This window comes from Cherax quadricarinatus, chromosome 32 (genome assembly GCF_038502225.1).
Source record: "Cherax quadricarinatus isolate ZL_2023a chromosome 32, ASM3850222v1, whole genome shotgun sequence".
NCBI classification, from domain to species: Eukaryota; Metazoa; Arthropoda; class Malacostraca; order Decapoda; family Parastacidae; genus Cherax; species Cherax quadricarinatus.
In genome coordinates, this window is record NC_091323.1 from 13,459,069 (window position 1) to 13,476,452 (window position 17,384).

At 38.5% G+C, this 17,384-nt stretch overlaps 1 protein-coding gene across 3 annotated transcripts in view; it reads left to right on the plus strand.

Annotated features, from left to right (window-relative positions):
- The window catches only part of Lis-1 (LisH and WD40 domain-containing Lis-1), a 101,905-nt gene that overhangs the window by 25,638 nt on the left and 58,883 nt on the right, over positions 1–17,384 (plus strand). For all 3 annotated transcript variants that reach the window (XM_053779023.2, XM_053779025.2, XM_053779026.2), the window contains one exon: positions 8,678–8,776. In XM_053779023.2, the coding sequence (XP_053634998.1) occupies positions 8,739–8,776 (38 nt within the window). In that variant the 5' untranslated portion in view covers positions 8,678–8,738. The remainder of the gene's footprint in view (positions 1–8,677; positions 8,777–17,384) is intronic.

Here is a 17,384-nt window from a genome sequence, read left to right on the forward strand (position 1 = left end):
TAAATCCCCTTTATTCTTGTTTTCCATTTATACACCTCAATCATATGGGTGTGAAGCTTGGGTTGTATATGCTGCAGCAAGGAGGCAGTTGGAGGCAGTGGAGATGTCCTGTCTAAGGGCAATGTATGGTGTAAATATTATGCAGAAAGTTCGGAGTGTGGAAATTAGGAGAAGGTGTGGAGTTAATAAAAGTATTAGTCAGAGGGCTGAAGAGGGGTTGTTGAGGTGGTTTGGTCATTTAGAGAGAATGGATCGAGGTAGAATGACATGGAGAGCGTATGAATCTGTAGAGGAAGGAAGGCGGGGTAGGGGTCGTCCTCAAAAATATTGGAGGGAGGGGGGTAAAGGAGGTTTTGTGGGCGAGGGGTTTGGACTTCAACAAGCATGCGTGAGTGTTAGGCGTGAATGGAGACGAATGGTTTTTTGGGACCTGACGAGCTGTTGGAGTGTGAGCAGGGTAATGTTTAGTGAAGGGATTCAGGGAAACCAGTTATTTTTATATAAGCCAGACTTGAGTACTGGAAATGGGAAGTACAATGCCTGCACTTTATAGGAGGGGTTTGGGATATTGGCAGTTTGGAGGGATGTTATATATCTTTATACGTACAGTGGACCCCCGCTTAACGATCACCTCCAAATGCGACCAATTATGTAAGTGTATTTATGTAAGTGCGTTTGTACGTGTATGTTTGGGGGTCTGAAATGGACTAATCTACTTCACAATATTCCTTATGGGAAAAAATTCGGTCAGTACTGGCACCTGAACATACTACTGGAATGAAAAAAGTTCGTTAACCGGGGGTCCACTGTATATGCTTCTAAACTGTTGTATCTGTGTGCCTCTGTATAAACATAGATTATGTATAAGTGAGGTGAAAGTGTTGAATGATGATGAAAATATTTTCTTTTTGGGCCACCCTGCCTTGGTGGGAGACTGCTGACTTGTTGAAAAAAAAAATTGTATACAGTGTGTTTATAAATTTTTATTATTTTAACAAGAGGTTTGTTTATAATTTTCTGTGTTTTTTCTTATTGTTATTCATTATTAATAAAAGGCTTAAAATTTTTAAATTTTAAGCCTTAAGACTATACCAGCATGCATTGTAAAATTAACACGGTATGTGTGTGTGTATTTGCAAGATCTGAGGCAGGCATCAGTAACTTGAAATGAAAAATAAAAATTTTAAATTACAGTTCAAATCTTGAAAGTAGTATTAATATTTCAGTTATGCATCATCAGCTTCATAGTACTATTAGGTTTGGAGACTGTGAGTTGGGGAGATTAGACTAGGCTAATTTGCCAGTGTGAGAGGATTGGAGAAGAGAAATTGATGAAAACAGTTGGGTGTTGTTGAGCACCTAGAGTTGGTTTCCTAATACAATTTATTTGTAATCTGGTCACTGTTGCATCAGTTAGCTAGTGGGTCTGAGAATAATGCTAGCTATTTTATGAAATATATTGCAGTGTAGTGTACAGGTAATGATCAGACATGCAGTATGTAGTGGAAGTTGGAACACTACATACAAGAGAGGCCCCGCTTATACAGCAGGTTAGGTTCGGGCTACTTCTGTAAAGTGAAAGAACCTTTTTTCACTTTCAATGCATCTAAAAGCCTGATAACATGTTTACACTGTCATATATTAGGTGAGCAATAGAGCTAGGCCTAAAACATGCATATGCAGTACACATATTACTTTAAAATGTTTTAATCTTTAGCTTATAACGAGTGCGGAATATATTTATTGTAGGAAATCTGAATAGATGAAAAATGGGTATAATTGAAAATCGTTGCACTTGTGAAATGCTGTACAGCGAAGTGCTGTAAAGCGGTGAACTCATGTATACTGTATTTGGTATTTGCATCTTGGTCAGTTTCTTAAAAATAACCTTGCCAGTATGCTAAAAAATTGGTATGTATGCGTAATTACCTTTGAAAGTACAGATATAGGGCTATACTAATAGTGCCACATCCTCGTTGATTAGCATGTCAGCTATTTCTTAAATATTTTATTTCAATGATTATGGCATTTTTCTATTATTCCATCCCTGTAGTGCACTAGTGTGCTTTTGTGCCTGTTCTTCCTAGTGATGGTGATGAATTGCCCTCTAGTTCTTATCTCTTTTTGAGATAAACAGTTTATAATTACAGCAGTAATTCTCTTACCAGACAATTTATAATTACAGCAGTAATTGTTTTTAGATCTGGAAGCCATTTTGTAGCATGTCTTTTGATATTTTCTATTTGTCTACATTTTTTGTCTGGACAGCCATCTGTGCTTTGTATTGTAGTATAAATTTGGTGTTTGGGGAAGGCTATTTAGATATTTGCCAGCATTGTAAATAAATTTATAGCAATTGTAATTGTGATATTTTGGTTTCAATTTGTTACTTGAATTATCCCAGATATGTGGTTTTGTTTGACACTTGGTATTTTGTCACTCACTATTCCTCATGTTGACAGCTTCTTGCCCTACCTATTACTTTTTTTTTTGTGGAAGAAAACTTTTCCACATTAAATTCTGTATCCCTTCTGTCACTCAGTTGCTTCAGTTTACCCAAGTTTTGTAGTCTCTTTAAAGTGCAGTATTTCAGTGAGCTCCATTTCACCAAGATATTTTGGGCTTAAGTTCATTTTATTTAATGCTTATTTTGTAAATACACACACTTCAACTTCCTACTAAGTGTCTCATTTCCTACTCATCTAGATTCTGAAATTTTACCATACATAGTTAAATTCTGTTTAGCATTTTTGTTTTTAACTATGTGTTTGTTTCTTTTTCTTACATTTGCATAGGCCAGTATATTCACTCATGGTCTGTTTGACTATTTGTAAGTTTTAGTTGGGTTGATTTTATTTTTTGTATTTTTATTTACACACATTCTGGCCATCTCCCACCAAGGTAGGATGACCCCCCCCCCTTCAAAAAAAAAAAATCACAATCCATCACTGTCTTGCCATAGGGGTGCCGATACTACAGTTCAAAACTACAAAATATCCCCATTTCTCCATCAGTGTGTTGGCACTGTGCTTCCCACCTTCAGAGCTCAAGTCTGGCTAACCGGTTTCCCTGAATCCCTTCATAAGTGTTACCCTGCTTACACTCCAGCAGCACAGTCATAAAAACCACTTGCCTCCATTCCTATCTAATATGCTAGATGTGTAAGCCCCTTGCACACACCACCTTTACCTCCTCCCTCCAACCTTTCCTAGGATGACCTTTACCCCAGTTTTCTCCACTACAGATTTATATACCCTCCAAGTCATTGTTTTGTTCCATCCTCTAAATGTTGAAATCACCTCAGCATCCCCTCTTTGGCTCTCTGGATAATACTTCTAGTAACCCTGCACCTCCTAATCTCCAAGCTACAAATTCTCTGCATAATAGTCACACCACACATTGCCCCCCTCAGGCACGACATCTCCACTGCCACCAGCTGCCTCCTTCACACCCATAATCAGTCCATCACTCTCATAGTAGTAGTACTGAGGTGGTCAGTCCCTCATCCTGGAGAAGGGTTCTCTTCTGTAGTCTGGAACAGTGTGAAGCTGAAACATCATAATGGAGACATAAATACTAGCATAGGTTAGGCGTAAAAATCTTAGACGACATAAGAGGCAGGTCCCACTAGTAGAAGCAAGCGATGTTGGGTAGGTATTTGACTGAAGAAGCCTCTGTGTAGGCAAGATGTTTCGGAGTAAAGATACTTAACCCTTTGAGGGTCGACAGGCCCTCTCCGAAACTCGTTCTCAGGGTCGGCCAAATTTAAAAAAAAAAAAAATTATTTTCTCTTATGAAAAGATAGAGAATCTTTTCCCGATCATAAAGACATCAAAAGTTTGAAATTTGATAGAAAACTTACGGAATTATGCTCTCGCAAAGTTAGCGGTCTCGGCGATATTTACGCATCGGCGATTTTGCCCACTTTGAGCCCCATTTTCGGCCAATTTCACTGTACTAGTCGACAAAAAACATGAATATTTCGCTAGAACTCCATTTTTTCTATCGAATGGGTGCAAGAAACCACCCATTTATGAAATTCAACTATCCAGTACAGTGGTCAGAATTTAGCAATTTTGCCAATTTCACACAAATTTCAAAAGATGCCAATTTCCAAATAGGGTCCAGAATAAACAAGAAAGACATTCCTGGCACTAAAATGACATTTCCTCTAGTCATTAGTCACGTCTCAAGGCCCCTCTTATATTCTTTTGCTTTCCACTTTGAATTTTTATTCTCACAAAAAATATAAGATTTACTGTTATGCAGACTACTGCATTAGTGTAAAAAATGGTATAAATATTATTGGTGCACTTGTGAAAGAATATTAGACTCGCCAGTTGACGTGTATTGCACGCTTGGCACGATTTGTTTACTTTTGAAGTTTGGTAAAAATCGAACATTTCTGCTACTTTGAGCTCAATTTCAAGGCACCTTTCATTGTAAAACCAGTCAAAATCATCTCAATTTCTGTAATATGTCTTCCATTCTATAAAATGAGACCAAGAAAACTAGAATACAACAATAAATACCATACGAAAATACACTGCAAAGTCGCTGATTTATTCCAAAAAAATGTTTTTTTTTTTCTCATTATGCACTGTGTGCTGCAGGATTTTTTTTAGACTGTGCACACTGACCACATAGACCCATTCTTTCATATGAAGGCCTACCAGCTTTCTCCCACTAGATTTGAGGCCGCTAGAATTTATGCGTACTAGTACATCAAAAACCCCTACGCGTAAGACGTACTAGTATGACCAAAACCCTCAAAGGGTTAAATGGAAATGGATGTTAGTAAACATAATCAGTTTAATTGCTGCCACTGTTTCCTATGCCCCTTTCCTCTCCCTGTTCACTCTATAGGCTTTCTGTAATTTACCTCCTGTATGTCTGTCCAGCATTTTTCTCTTCACCATATAGGAAGTTGTGACCATTAGTGTCTGCTCTTCCTTATTTCTAAGTCCTCGGAAAACGTCAGATATGCAACAGTATGCAGCAGTTTTTCTGGACAGAATTATGCAAGGTCATTTACTAGACTGCTAGTATTCTCATAGCTGAGTTGTATGCAATTCTCTTGGCTGTCACGTTTATCGAAAAATTTTTGAAAAAGAATTTCTTATGAAATGATGGAGAATCTTTTTCCGATCATAATGACACCAAAAGTATGAAATTTGATGGAAAACTTGTGGAATTATTCTCTCGTGAAGTTAGCTGTCTCGATGATTTTTACACCGACAATTTCACCCACTTTGAGCCCTATTTTCGGCTAATTCCAATGTTCCAGTCAACTAAAATCATATCTATTTCACTAGCCCCTTGACTGTCACAACCCCAAATCCTGAGGGGTCTCCTGGTGTTGCAAAATCCCCCCCCCCCCCCCCCCCCCCCCCCAAAAAAAAAAAAAAAAAAAAAATTCATATGAAGTGATAGAATCTTTTCCCGATTGTAATGACACCAAAAGAATAAAATTTGATGGGAAAACTGATGGAATTATGCTCTCACAAAGTTAGCGACCTCGGCGATATTTACGAATAGGCGATTTCACTCACTTTGAGCCCTATTTCCGGGTAATTCCATTGTTCCAGTTGACCAAACTCATAGCTATTTCTTTAGAACTCCATTTTTTTCTATTGATTGAGTACAAGAAACTGCCAATTTACTGATTTCAACTACCCAGTAACGTGGTCAAAATTTGCAATTTGACCAATTTCACGAAAATTAAAAAAATATGACAATTTCAAAATAGGGTCCAGAATGAACAATGCAGACATTCCTGGCTCTAAAATAACATTTTCTTTGTTCATCAGTCGTCTCCAGGCACCTCTGATATTACTCTTGCTTTCTATTTTGAATTTTTATTCAAACAGAAAATAGAAGATTTACTGTTATGCAGACTACTGCAATACTGTAATAATTGTATAAATAACATCAACGCATTCATAACTGCATATTAGAATGGCTAGTTGGACATTTATTGGAAAATGACATCATTTGTTTACTTTTGAACATCGGCAAAAATCAAACATTTCCCTTACTTTGAGCTCTATTTCAAGGTTCTTTTCATAGTAAAACCAATCAAAATCACCTTTATTTCTCTAATATGTTTTCCATTCTATCAAATGAGACCAAGAAAACGAGAATACAGCCATAAATACTATACGAAAATAGACCAGAAAATCGGCATTTTAATTAAATTTTTTCTCATTATGCACTGCGTGCTGAAGGATTTTTTTTATATGGTGCACAATGACCACACAGACCCATTCTCTCACATGTGGGCCTACCAGCTTTCTCCTGCGTGATTTGAAGCCGCTAGAATTTATGAGTACATATAGTATAGTATATGTCAAAAACGGTGGCTCATAAGACGTATATATACGACCAAAACAGTCAAAGGGCTAGAACTCCATTTGTTCTATTGATTGAGTACAAGAAACCACCCAGTTACTGATTTCAACTACCCAATAAAGTGGTCAGAAATTGGCAAATTGGCCAATTTCACACAAATTTCAAAAGATGCCAATTTCAAAATAGGGTCCAGAATAAACAAGACACATTCCTGGCATTAAAGTAACATTTTATCTGTTCATTAGTCACGTCTCCAGGCTCTTCTTACATTACTTTTGCCTTCCATTTTGAATTTTTATTCTCGCAAAAAATAAGACTATTTACTGTTGTGTATACTACTGCATCATTGTAAAAATGGTATACATGATAACAGCAATATTAGACTTACCAGTTGATGTGTACTGGACATGTGGCATGATTTGTTTACTCATAAACGTCAGCAAAAACTGAATATTTTCGCTACTTTGAGCTCAATTTCAAGGTATGTACTTGTCATTGTGAAACCAATGAAAATCATCGCTATTTGTGTAATATATCTTCCATTCTGTCAAATGAGACCAAGAAAACGTGAATACAACCATAAATACCATATGAAAATACACTGGGAAATCACTGTTTTAAACCAAAAACAAGGTTTGAGTTCTTTTTTTCTCGTTATGCATTCTTTTTTATACTGTGCACACTGACCACGCAGACCCATTCTTTCATATGTAGGCCTGCCAGCTGTCTTCCACCTGATTTGAAGGCGCTAGAATATATGCACATAAGTACATTACCGACCCTGGCTGCAATTACATGTACGTGACCGACCCTCAAAGGGTTAAAGCCTACCTTGTCATTTGTAGTAGTTTCAGGCTATCTAGAAATTTGATTCCAGCATCTCATCCTGTGTCTACAACTTTGGTTATATACTACATTTCTAGTAAACACAAATATTTTATTCTGGGTCCCTAGAAATGTTCATGTTCTGGGTAATGAACAGGCAGACTGCCATTCGGTCAGCTGTTCATAGGCCCCCATATTTTATACAGAGGTAGCATTCTTTTCTCAGACTATTCTCTGGTAATTGCTCAACACCTTTGCAACCAATGGCAATAACAGTGGTCTTTGATCCTTAATAAATTTTTCTGTCAAACCATGTTTAGTGTCTGGCCATCTTACCATCGCTTATCTATTGTCTCGCAGACGTCTTATGGAAAAACACACTGCACTGCTATGTGAGGATTGCCAAGTTGTGTTGTCACTTCACTGTCTCTCAATAGGTTCTATTAGTGGGCATGCAGACTTCACTTGTAATGTCTCCACCGCCCTAACAAACCTTACCTGAGCTTCTCAATGAGTCCCACCCATGACGCATAAGTTGGAAGAGGTAGTAAGTGCTACAGTGATTGGAAACATTTAAACATTGTGATTAATATATTAATGAAGACAAGAAGCATTGAGCATAGCACTGCTACCATGGCTACAAATAAGTACAATTATAATACAAAAATTAAACAAAATACAAAAAAAAAGTGAATGTGCAAAACTAAGGGATTATAAAGAAATTTAATTATTTAGTGGCATTGAATATGTGGTGTACTGTCCTGGTCTTGTCCTCCTGTGAAGGAGGCATGTTGATTGTCTACTGTAATAATAATGTAATCTTGTCCTCTCCCAAAGAGGACATGGTTATTTTTGTCACTTGTTTTAGATCATTTATATTGAGAATTTCTTTTACAGCAAAAACCTGGTGGAATTGCTGCTTTTAATGTATGTATGTATTGATTCAGTGTGTGTACACGTGCAGCCCTCCCTTCCAACACATTCAGTCCCCCCACACAGATGCAATCCCCCCACACACATGCAATCCCCCCCCCACACACACATGCAATCCCCCTACAGACATGCTACCTCCTCCCCCCCACACAGACATGCAACCCCCTACACACATGCCACCTCCCCCACCACACACATGCAACCTCCCTCCCCACACACATGCAACCTCCCTCCCCACACACATGCAACCTCCCCCCACACACACATGCAACCTCCCCCCACACACATATGCAACCTCCCCCACACACATGCACCCTCCCCCCCACACAACCCCCATACACACCATACACATTCACCCCCCCCCCCCCCCCACACACACACGCTGGTCAGTAGTACAGACCAACTAGTGTTTCATTATTTGGTTGGTTTGTTCTAGTGTGGCATAAATCAATATTAATTTAAAGTTAAGACTTAGCATACTTTGTTTACTCAGTGCTCTGTATACACATGAAGCTGCATTCATGATATGAGTAGATTTTTTATGGTTTATTGTTTTTCTGGTTTTCAGGTATGGAAGTATAAGCAGTGTTACCCACGTGTTGTTTGGTCCCACAGTAAAACCTACGATCATGAAAATGGTTTTGTCACAGCGTCAAAGAGAGGAACTGTGAGTATTGATATGTTTCCCTATGTAAGATTGTCTTTGGTATTGGATTGTTTGACATTAGATAAAATTGAAGGTAGCTAAAGTCCTTCCTCACTCAACAATACATGCACTCCAATAAAACCTTGCACTAAGTGAAGTGTTAAGAGAAATATATCCTTATATTGGCTTTGCTTTAATATTATTGCAAAGTTTATATGGAAGCTCATATATATGTACAAATGAAAATGTATACAATTATTGAAGAACATAGCCTGGCCTCCTCTCATTTCTCCCCCACCCTCCCACTCTCCTATACAAAGAAAATAAACTTGCCAATCAACCAGGCTGTGATGGATATGTGGGTCAGTGGGCCACCAGCAGCACCAACCTGGTTGACCAGGCAGGTACAAGAGGAGCCTGGCCTAGGGCTAGGCTCTGGGAGTAGAACTCTGAACTCATCAGAGGTAATATAATGGTTGTTATAAAAAAGGTGGAGTAAAGTGTTACAGTACTTGGAGAGGCTGGACCAGAATCTTTTGTCAGTTATTACTGATGTTCATTTTAAGTTTTGATTATCAGCATGTAAGGAAGGGGCAGATAAGAGATAGAGGGGTGGGAGAGAGGGGTACGAGGATTAGAAAGAGGCATAAGATGGAATAGGAGAAGGGTTAGAGTGAAAGACTGCGTGCTTGGCATAGTGCTTTCCCTCAAGTTACAAACAGGTGATCCACCTACTTTTATGACGGAACCTGCCTGAGCACTAGTGTTTATTCGTCCTGCTGAATGTCACATTCAGGATTTTAAATTGTTCCAAGTAGACAGAAGTATCGGAAAGGGGGTGGGGTGGCACTCTTTCCGAAATGATTTAAATTATTGCATAAAAACTGGTATAAAGTCTGAAACACATACTGAGTCTGTGTGGGTAGAATTTTCAGAGGGGCATGAAAAATTGATTTTAAGCATGATATACCATCCCCTAAACTTAGATAGGGACCAAGGGAGACTACTTTGGGAGGAAATTGTTAAGGCCACAAGGCACGATAACATAGTAATTCTAGGGGACTCTAACTTTAGTCAGATTGATTGGAATTCTTTAACTGGGAATTTAGAATCTAATGACTTCTTAGAGGTAGTGCAGGATTGTTTTTTCAAGCAGTTTGTGACAGAACCTACAAGGGGAAATAACCTGCTTGACTTGGTTCTGGCAAACGAGGAAACTCTTGTCAATAATTTAGAAATTACAGAAGAACTCGGTGCAAGCGACCACAAATCAATTACCTTCACCATTGAATGGAAGTATGATAGGAGGAATAACTCGGTAACGGTCCCAGATTTTTGCTTAGCAGATTACAATGGGCTTAGAGAACACTTATCTGTGGACCAGGGTAACGAAAAGAGTTGTCAGTATGACAGTTTTCTAAACACTTAACATGCTGCCCAAAGAACGTTTATCCCGTATAAAGAAATTAGGTCAAATAGAAATGATCCAGAATGGATGAATAATAGGCTCAAATGTCTTTTAGAGCAGAAGAAAGGAATTTATAGGCACATCAAAAAGAGGTGAGGGTCATCTTATGAATCAGTATATTGACATTAAGAGGGACATTAAAAAGGGGATAAGAAAAGCTAAACGGGACTATGAAATTAAAGGTGCTAGGGATTTGAAAACTAACTTAAAAGATTTTTTTCCAGGTTTATAGAACAAAAGTTAGAGAAAAGATAGGTCCCCTTAAAAATAACTCTGAACATCTTATTGACAAGGAGAATGAAATGTGCTCTACTTTTAATAATTATTTTCTCTTCATTTTCACTCAGCAAGATACTAATAATACCCCAATAATTAAGTTTTATAGTGGGCCTGAAGAAGATAAATTATGTAGTATAACAGTCACTAGTGATATCGCTATGAAACAAGTAGACCGACTGAAACAAAATAAATCCCTGGGCCTTGATGAGCTTTTTTCAAGGGTTCTTAACCTTTTCAGTGTCAAGACCCTCAAATCTTAAGTCACACCCAGGGTTGGAAAATATTAAAAAAAAAAAAAAAAAAAATTCTTTTTCATATTGATACTTTCCTTACATCCTATCTATTCCTTCACTTCTGAAAAGAGTGCAGATTCAAGTTTCTAAGATCTAAATTAATTTTTTATGAGAGAGCCTCAGAATTTGCTAAACACAAGCCTATCTGACGTTATCCTGATGCCAAATGACTTCAAACAGGTGATAAATGACATGCCCATGCACTCTGCCCCAGGGCCAGACTCATGGAACCCCATGTTCATCAAGAACTGCAAGACGCCTCTATCACGTGCTTTTAATTAACATCTTACGGAGAGGGAGCATGGACACTGGGGTCGTCCCACAGTTACTAAAAACAAACGTAGCCCCACTCCACAAAGGGGGCAGTAAAGCAATAGCAAAGAACTACAGACCAATAGCGCTAACATCCCATATCATAAAAATCTTTGAAAGGGTCCTAAGAAGCAAGATCGCCACTCATCAATTACATGACTCAGGGCAGCATGGGTTTAGTGCAGGTCGCTCCTGTCTGTCCCAACTACTGGATCACTACGACAAGGTCCTAGATGCACTAGAAGACAAAAAGAATGCAGATGTAATATACACAGACTTTGCAAAAGCCTTCGACAAGTGTGACCATGGCGTAATAGCGCACAAAATGCGTGCTAAAGGAATAACAGGAAAAGTTGGTAGATGGATCTATAATTTCCAGACAACTAGAACACAAAGAGTAGTAGTCAACAGAGTAAAGTCTGAGGCAGTTACGGTAAAAAGCTCTGTTCTGCAAGGCACAGTACTCACTCCCATTTTGTTCCTAGTCCTCATATCTGACTGACAGGGATGTAAGCCACAGCACAGTGTCTTCCTTTGCAGATGACACCTGAATCTGCATGACAGTGTCTTCCATTTCAGACACTGCAAGGCTCCAGGTGGAGATCAACCAAATCTTTCAATGGGCTGCAGAAAACAATATGAAGTTCAACGATGAGAAATATCAATTACTCCGATATGGTAAACGGGAGGAAATTAAAACTTCATCAGAGTATAAAACAAATTCCAACCACACAATAGAGTGAAAAACTAAGGTCAAAGACCTGGGAGTGATCATGTCTGAGGATCTCGCCTTCAAGAACCATAACATTGTATCAATCGCATCTGCTAGAAAAATGACAGGATGGATAATGAGAACCTTCAAAACTAGGGATGCCAAGCACATGATGACACTCTTCAGGTTGCTTGTTCTATCTAGGCTGGAATATTGCTGCACACTAACAGCACCTTTCAAGGCAGGCAAAATTGCTGACCTAGAAAATGTACAGAGAACCTTCATGGCAGGCATAACTGAGATAAAACACCTCAATTACTGGGAGGGCTTGAAGTTCCTGAACCTGTACTCCCTGGAATGCAGGCGGGAGAGATGCATGATTATATACACCTGGAAAATCCTAGAGGGACTAGTACCAAACTTGCACACGAAAATCACTCACTACGAAAGCAAAAGACTTGGCAGATAATGCAACATCCCCCAATGAAAAGCAGTGGTGTCACTAGCACGTTAAGAGACAGCACAATAAGTGTCGGGCCCAAGACTGTTCAACTGCCTCCCAGCATACGTAAGGGGGATTACCAATGGACCCCTGGCAGTCTTCAAGCTGGCACTGGACAAGCACCTGAAGTTGGTACCTGACCAGCCGGGCTGTGGTTTGTACGTTGGATTGTGTGCAGCCAGCAGTAACAGCCTGGTTGATCAGACCCCGATCCATCATGAGGCCTGGTCACAGAACGGGCTGCGGGGGCGTTGACCCCTGGAACTCTTTCCAGGTACACAACTGCACAAATGTTGTTGTCACTGTATTGTTTACAAAACATGTTTATGCAAACCAACAGTATAAAATGTTTTAATATATATATATATATATATATATATATATATATATATATATATATATATATATATATATATATATATATATATATATATATATATACATACATACATACATATACATATACATACATACATACATACACACGTATAGTGGTCCCTCAATCGTCCGGCCTGAAAGTCGTCCATTTCGGAAATAGTCCTGTTTTTTCGTCAAAATATTGGCTCGCAAATGGTCCGGTAACTCGCTAATAGTCCTAATAGTTCTTTGTCCCGGATGTGTACTCACGCTCTGAGCTGCCTCGGCCTTTCCTTCCCAGCCTGTGTGCCATTGTTTACCAGCGAGTGACAGTCCCCTCACATGCTCCTACGAAATATTTCATAATATTCCATTGATTTTAGTGCTTGCAAGGGCTAAATAAGCTACCATGGGTCCAAATAAAGCTTCTAGTGCCAGCCCTTTGGTAAAGAATGTGAGAAACACATAATTTATGAAAAATTTGTAGAAAAATACAAAAATGGTGGTGGTAGAGTGGAAGCAGTTGTGTTAGTGGTTGATGAACTTAAGAAAGGAGGATCACTGCAGCAGGCCTGTTGGCCCATGCTCGGCAGGTCCTTTACAATTCATGCCACTAACGAAACACTTTCCCAACCCAGTCCTCAATGCTACGCAAGAAATAATCTCTGATAACTCTATCCACTCATTTGCAAGTCCCAAATGAGTGGATAGAGCTATCAGAGCTTATTTCTTGGGTAGCATTGAGGACTGGGTTGGGAAAATGTTTCATTAGTGGGATGAATTGTAAAGGACCTGCCGAGCATGGGCCAATAGGCCTGCTGCAGTGATCCTCTATCACAACTGCTTCCACTCTACCACCACCATCTTTGTATTTTTCTACAAACTTTTTCATAAATAATGTGTTTCTCACATTCTTTACCAAAGGGCTGGCACTAGAAGCTTTCTTTGGTGGTAGTGATGGTGGTAGAAGGTAGTAGTGATGGTGGTAGTAGGTAGTAGTGATGGTGGTAGAAGGTAGTAGTAGTGATGGTGGTAACAGTTGTAATAGTGGTAGAAGGTCGTAGTGATGGTGGTAGTGGGTTCCTTCTTTAGTGATTCAGTGATTCTACCAACTCCTCCAATGTTGTTGGAGTTATATAGGGCTACAAAAACCACCGCCGACTCAGCTGTTGCTTCGCCACCATTATGGACGGCTTACACTTAGTGGCCCTTATATACCCAACAACACAACACCTCTCGTGACATACGTAATGACTTATTTTATTCATTCAAGAGTATATTCCATGTTTCTATGTTATTAATATTGTTTATTATGTCATATTAGTTGAATTGTGATAGATAAATAAGCCATAGAGTTGATATTAGTGTCATATTCTCCAACAATAAACTTGCCATCCCTCCCTCACACAAACAAATAGCCAATAAGAACATAACAATGGAAGAACACTGTAGGTCTACTGGCCCATACAAGGCAGGTCCTTATCAAAATGACCTCCACCCAAAGCTACCCAAGAATTTACTCCTGTACTCAATGACACAAATCAAACTCGGCTCCTCCAACTCGTATATTTGTCCAATCTCTTCTTAAAGCTACCCAAGGTCCTAGCCTCGATCACCCTACTGGTAAGTGTGATGTTAAATAAGAACTTAAGAAAGTAGGAACACTGGAACAGGCCTGCTGGCCCATACTAGGCCGTTCCTTCACAAATCCAACCCATTAACAGAACAAATGCTATCCAAGCAATAAACTCAGGTGCAAGTCCGACTCAAATCCAACCCCTCTCACTCGTGTATTTATCCAACCTAAATTTGAAACTACCCAATGTTTTAGCTTCGATCACCCTACTAGGCAGACCATTCCACTCATCAACTACCCCTATTACCAATGTTCATTTATACATTTTATTAGTGCCCTAGAGTCCTTATGGAGGGGGATTCCTCTTCCAAATAACCTCTTCCCTCTCTCCTCCTCCCTGTCTTCCATTCATCAACAACAGCCTTCAATAAAGGTAACTGTCATGTTGAATGTTCATTCTTTTGTGCATGTAAATCTATCTTTTAGGTAAAAAAAAATTTTTTTGTTGATACTTCTAGGTGTCTGGAACGAATTAATTGGATTTACATTATTTCTTATGGGGAAAATTGATTCGAAAATTATCCATTTCGATAATAGTCCCACTTCCAGGAACGGATTACGGACGATTATTGAGGGACCACTGTATATACATGTACTCTGATAATTATACTTATGTATACCTGTACCTAAATAAACTTGCATACTGTGCTGGCGTGCAAGTACACATTAAAATCAGTGTGTCTTATATCTCGAGATGTCATATTAGTAATGATAATAATTACCGAGTCTCATTTAAATGTCATATATTACGTTAATATACACATTTTCATTAATCCATCTATGATAATTTTTCAAAATTATATAATAAACATGCTGCATAACATGAAGATGATAAATACACCCCACAGTAGAACAAATATACATAAATATTAGATGTGGTAGCCAGACAACTTGCACAAATGACGCCATATTAGAAATAATAATAATAATAATAATCACTGAGTCTCATTAAATGTCATATACACCTACCATCCGACTTACGACCTGCTTGACTTATGACCACTCGACTTACGACCGTGTTTTTTATGCCAAATTTCTGGGAAATAAACAACTATTTGTGTTGTACACAGTGTTTATCCTAAACCTTACAGTATAAAATACAGTACTAATAACATAAAAAGTAAAGTAAAACATGAAATACCAAAATAAAACAATAAAATAGTCATTACAAAAATGTTTTGTTGATATTCAGTAGTAAAGTTCGACTTACGATCATTTCGACTTACGACCGGTTTCTCGGAACCGAACTCGGTCGTAAGTCGGATGATAGGTGTATTACATTAATATGTATACACATTTTCATTAGTCCATCCATGATATTTTTTTCAAAATTATATAATAAACACGATGCATAACATAAAGATGATAAATACTCCCCACAATAGAATAAATAAACATAAATATGAGATGTGGTAGCCAGATAACTTGTACAAGTGATGGCAAGAATAAAATTTTCTCTAGTCTAGCATAAGAGAAAATGTGTTACTGGGGTAACTGTAGAAAATTATTGCTTTTATATGTATGTAAGTTTATTTATTCAGGTATACACAAATACAGTTATATAGATTATCATACATAACAGCATATGTGTAGAGAACCTAGGATAACCCAAAAAAGTCAGACAAGAGTGACTTATTTCCATTGTCTTCACTAAGAGCTTCATTTCTTCTAAAAATGGTGTTACATGAGAATGGGAGTGGTGTTCTTTATTTATCCTACCATATCAATGTAGAGACAACTTGTACACAATGTAACTTGTACACAAACCAGACGTATACACTTTGTTTACAAAACTTACGTTCACCTGATTTGTGTACATAACTCTGCGCCTGTCCTCCCTCATGTAATCATTCTCTCTCTCTCTCTCATTTATTCGTTTTATCTTGTTTACTCGCCCCTGACCCTACATTAAGACTACAAATATTTTAAGGTAAGTAATGAGTGAACTGTGTATGCATTTTATCGCTCTGGGATGCTTAAATGTCATAGAATAGTATGTGGGGGTGGGGTGGCCTGGTATGGTAGCCCGGCTGACTACCATACATACCACACTTGATTTCTTACAATAAATACTACTCATCTCACCCTAGATTAAGACTACAAATATTTTAAGGTAAGTAATGAGTGCACTGTGTGTATTGTACTTTTTTATCGTTTTTTGATGCCTAGTTCTATTGCTAAATTAATATGTTAGTGTAAACTTATCTAGTATTTATATGCATTTATAAGGGGGAAAAAAAGGGTGTTCCACTTTACGGCGATTTCCGCTTTACGGCGGTAGCCTGAAACCTAACCTGCCGTATAGGTGGGGCCCTACTGTATATATATATATATATATATATTTATATATATATATATATATATATATATATTTTTTTTTTTTTTTTTTTTTTCAACAAGTCGGCCGTCTCCCACCGAGGCAGGGTGACCCAAAAAAGAAAGAAAATCCCCAAAAAGAAAATACTTTCATCATCATTCAACACTTTCACCACACTCGCACATTATCACTGTTTTTGCAGAGGTGCTCAGAATACAACAGTCTAGAAGCATAAACATATAAAGATACACAACATATCCCTCCAAACTGCCAATATCCCAAACCCCTCCTTTAAAGTGCAGGCATTGTACTTCCCATTTCCAGGGCTCAAGTCCGACTATATGAAAATAACCGGTTTCCCTGAATCCCTTCACTAAATATTACCCTGCTCACACTCCAACAGATCGTCAGGTCCCAAGTACCATTCGTCTCCATTCACTCCTATCTAACACGCTCACGCACGCTTGCTGGAAGTCCAAGCCCCTTACCCACAAAACCTCCTTTACCCCCTCTCTCCAACCCTTTCGAGGACGACCCCTACCCCGCCTTCCTTCCCCTATAGATTTATATGCTTTCCATGTCATTCTACTGTGATCCATTCTCTCTAAATGACCAAACCACCTCAACAACCCCTCTTCTGCCCTCTGACTAATACTTTTATTAACTCCACACCTTCTCCTAATTTCCACACTCCGAATTTTCTGCATAATATTTACACCACACATTGCCCTTAAACAGGACATCTCCGCTGCC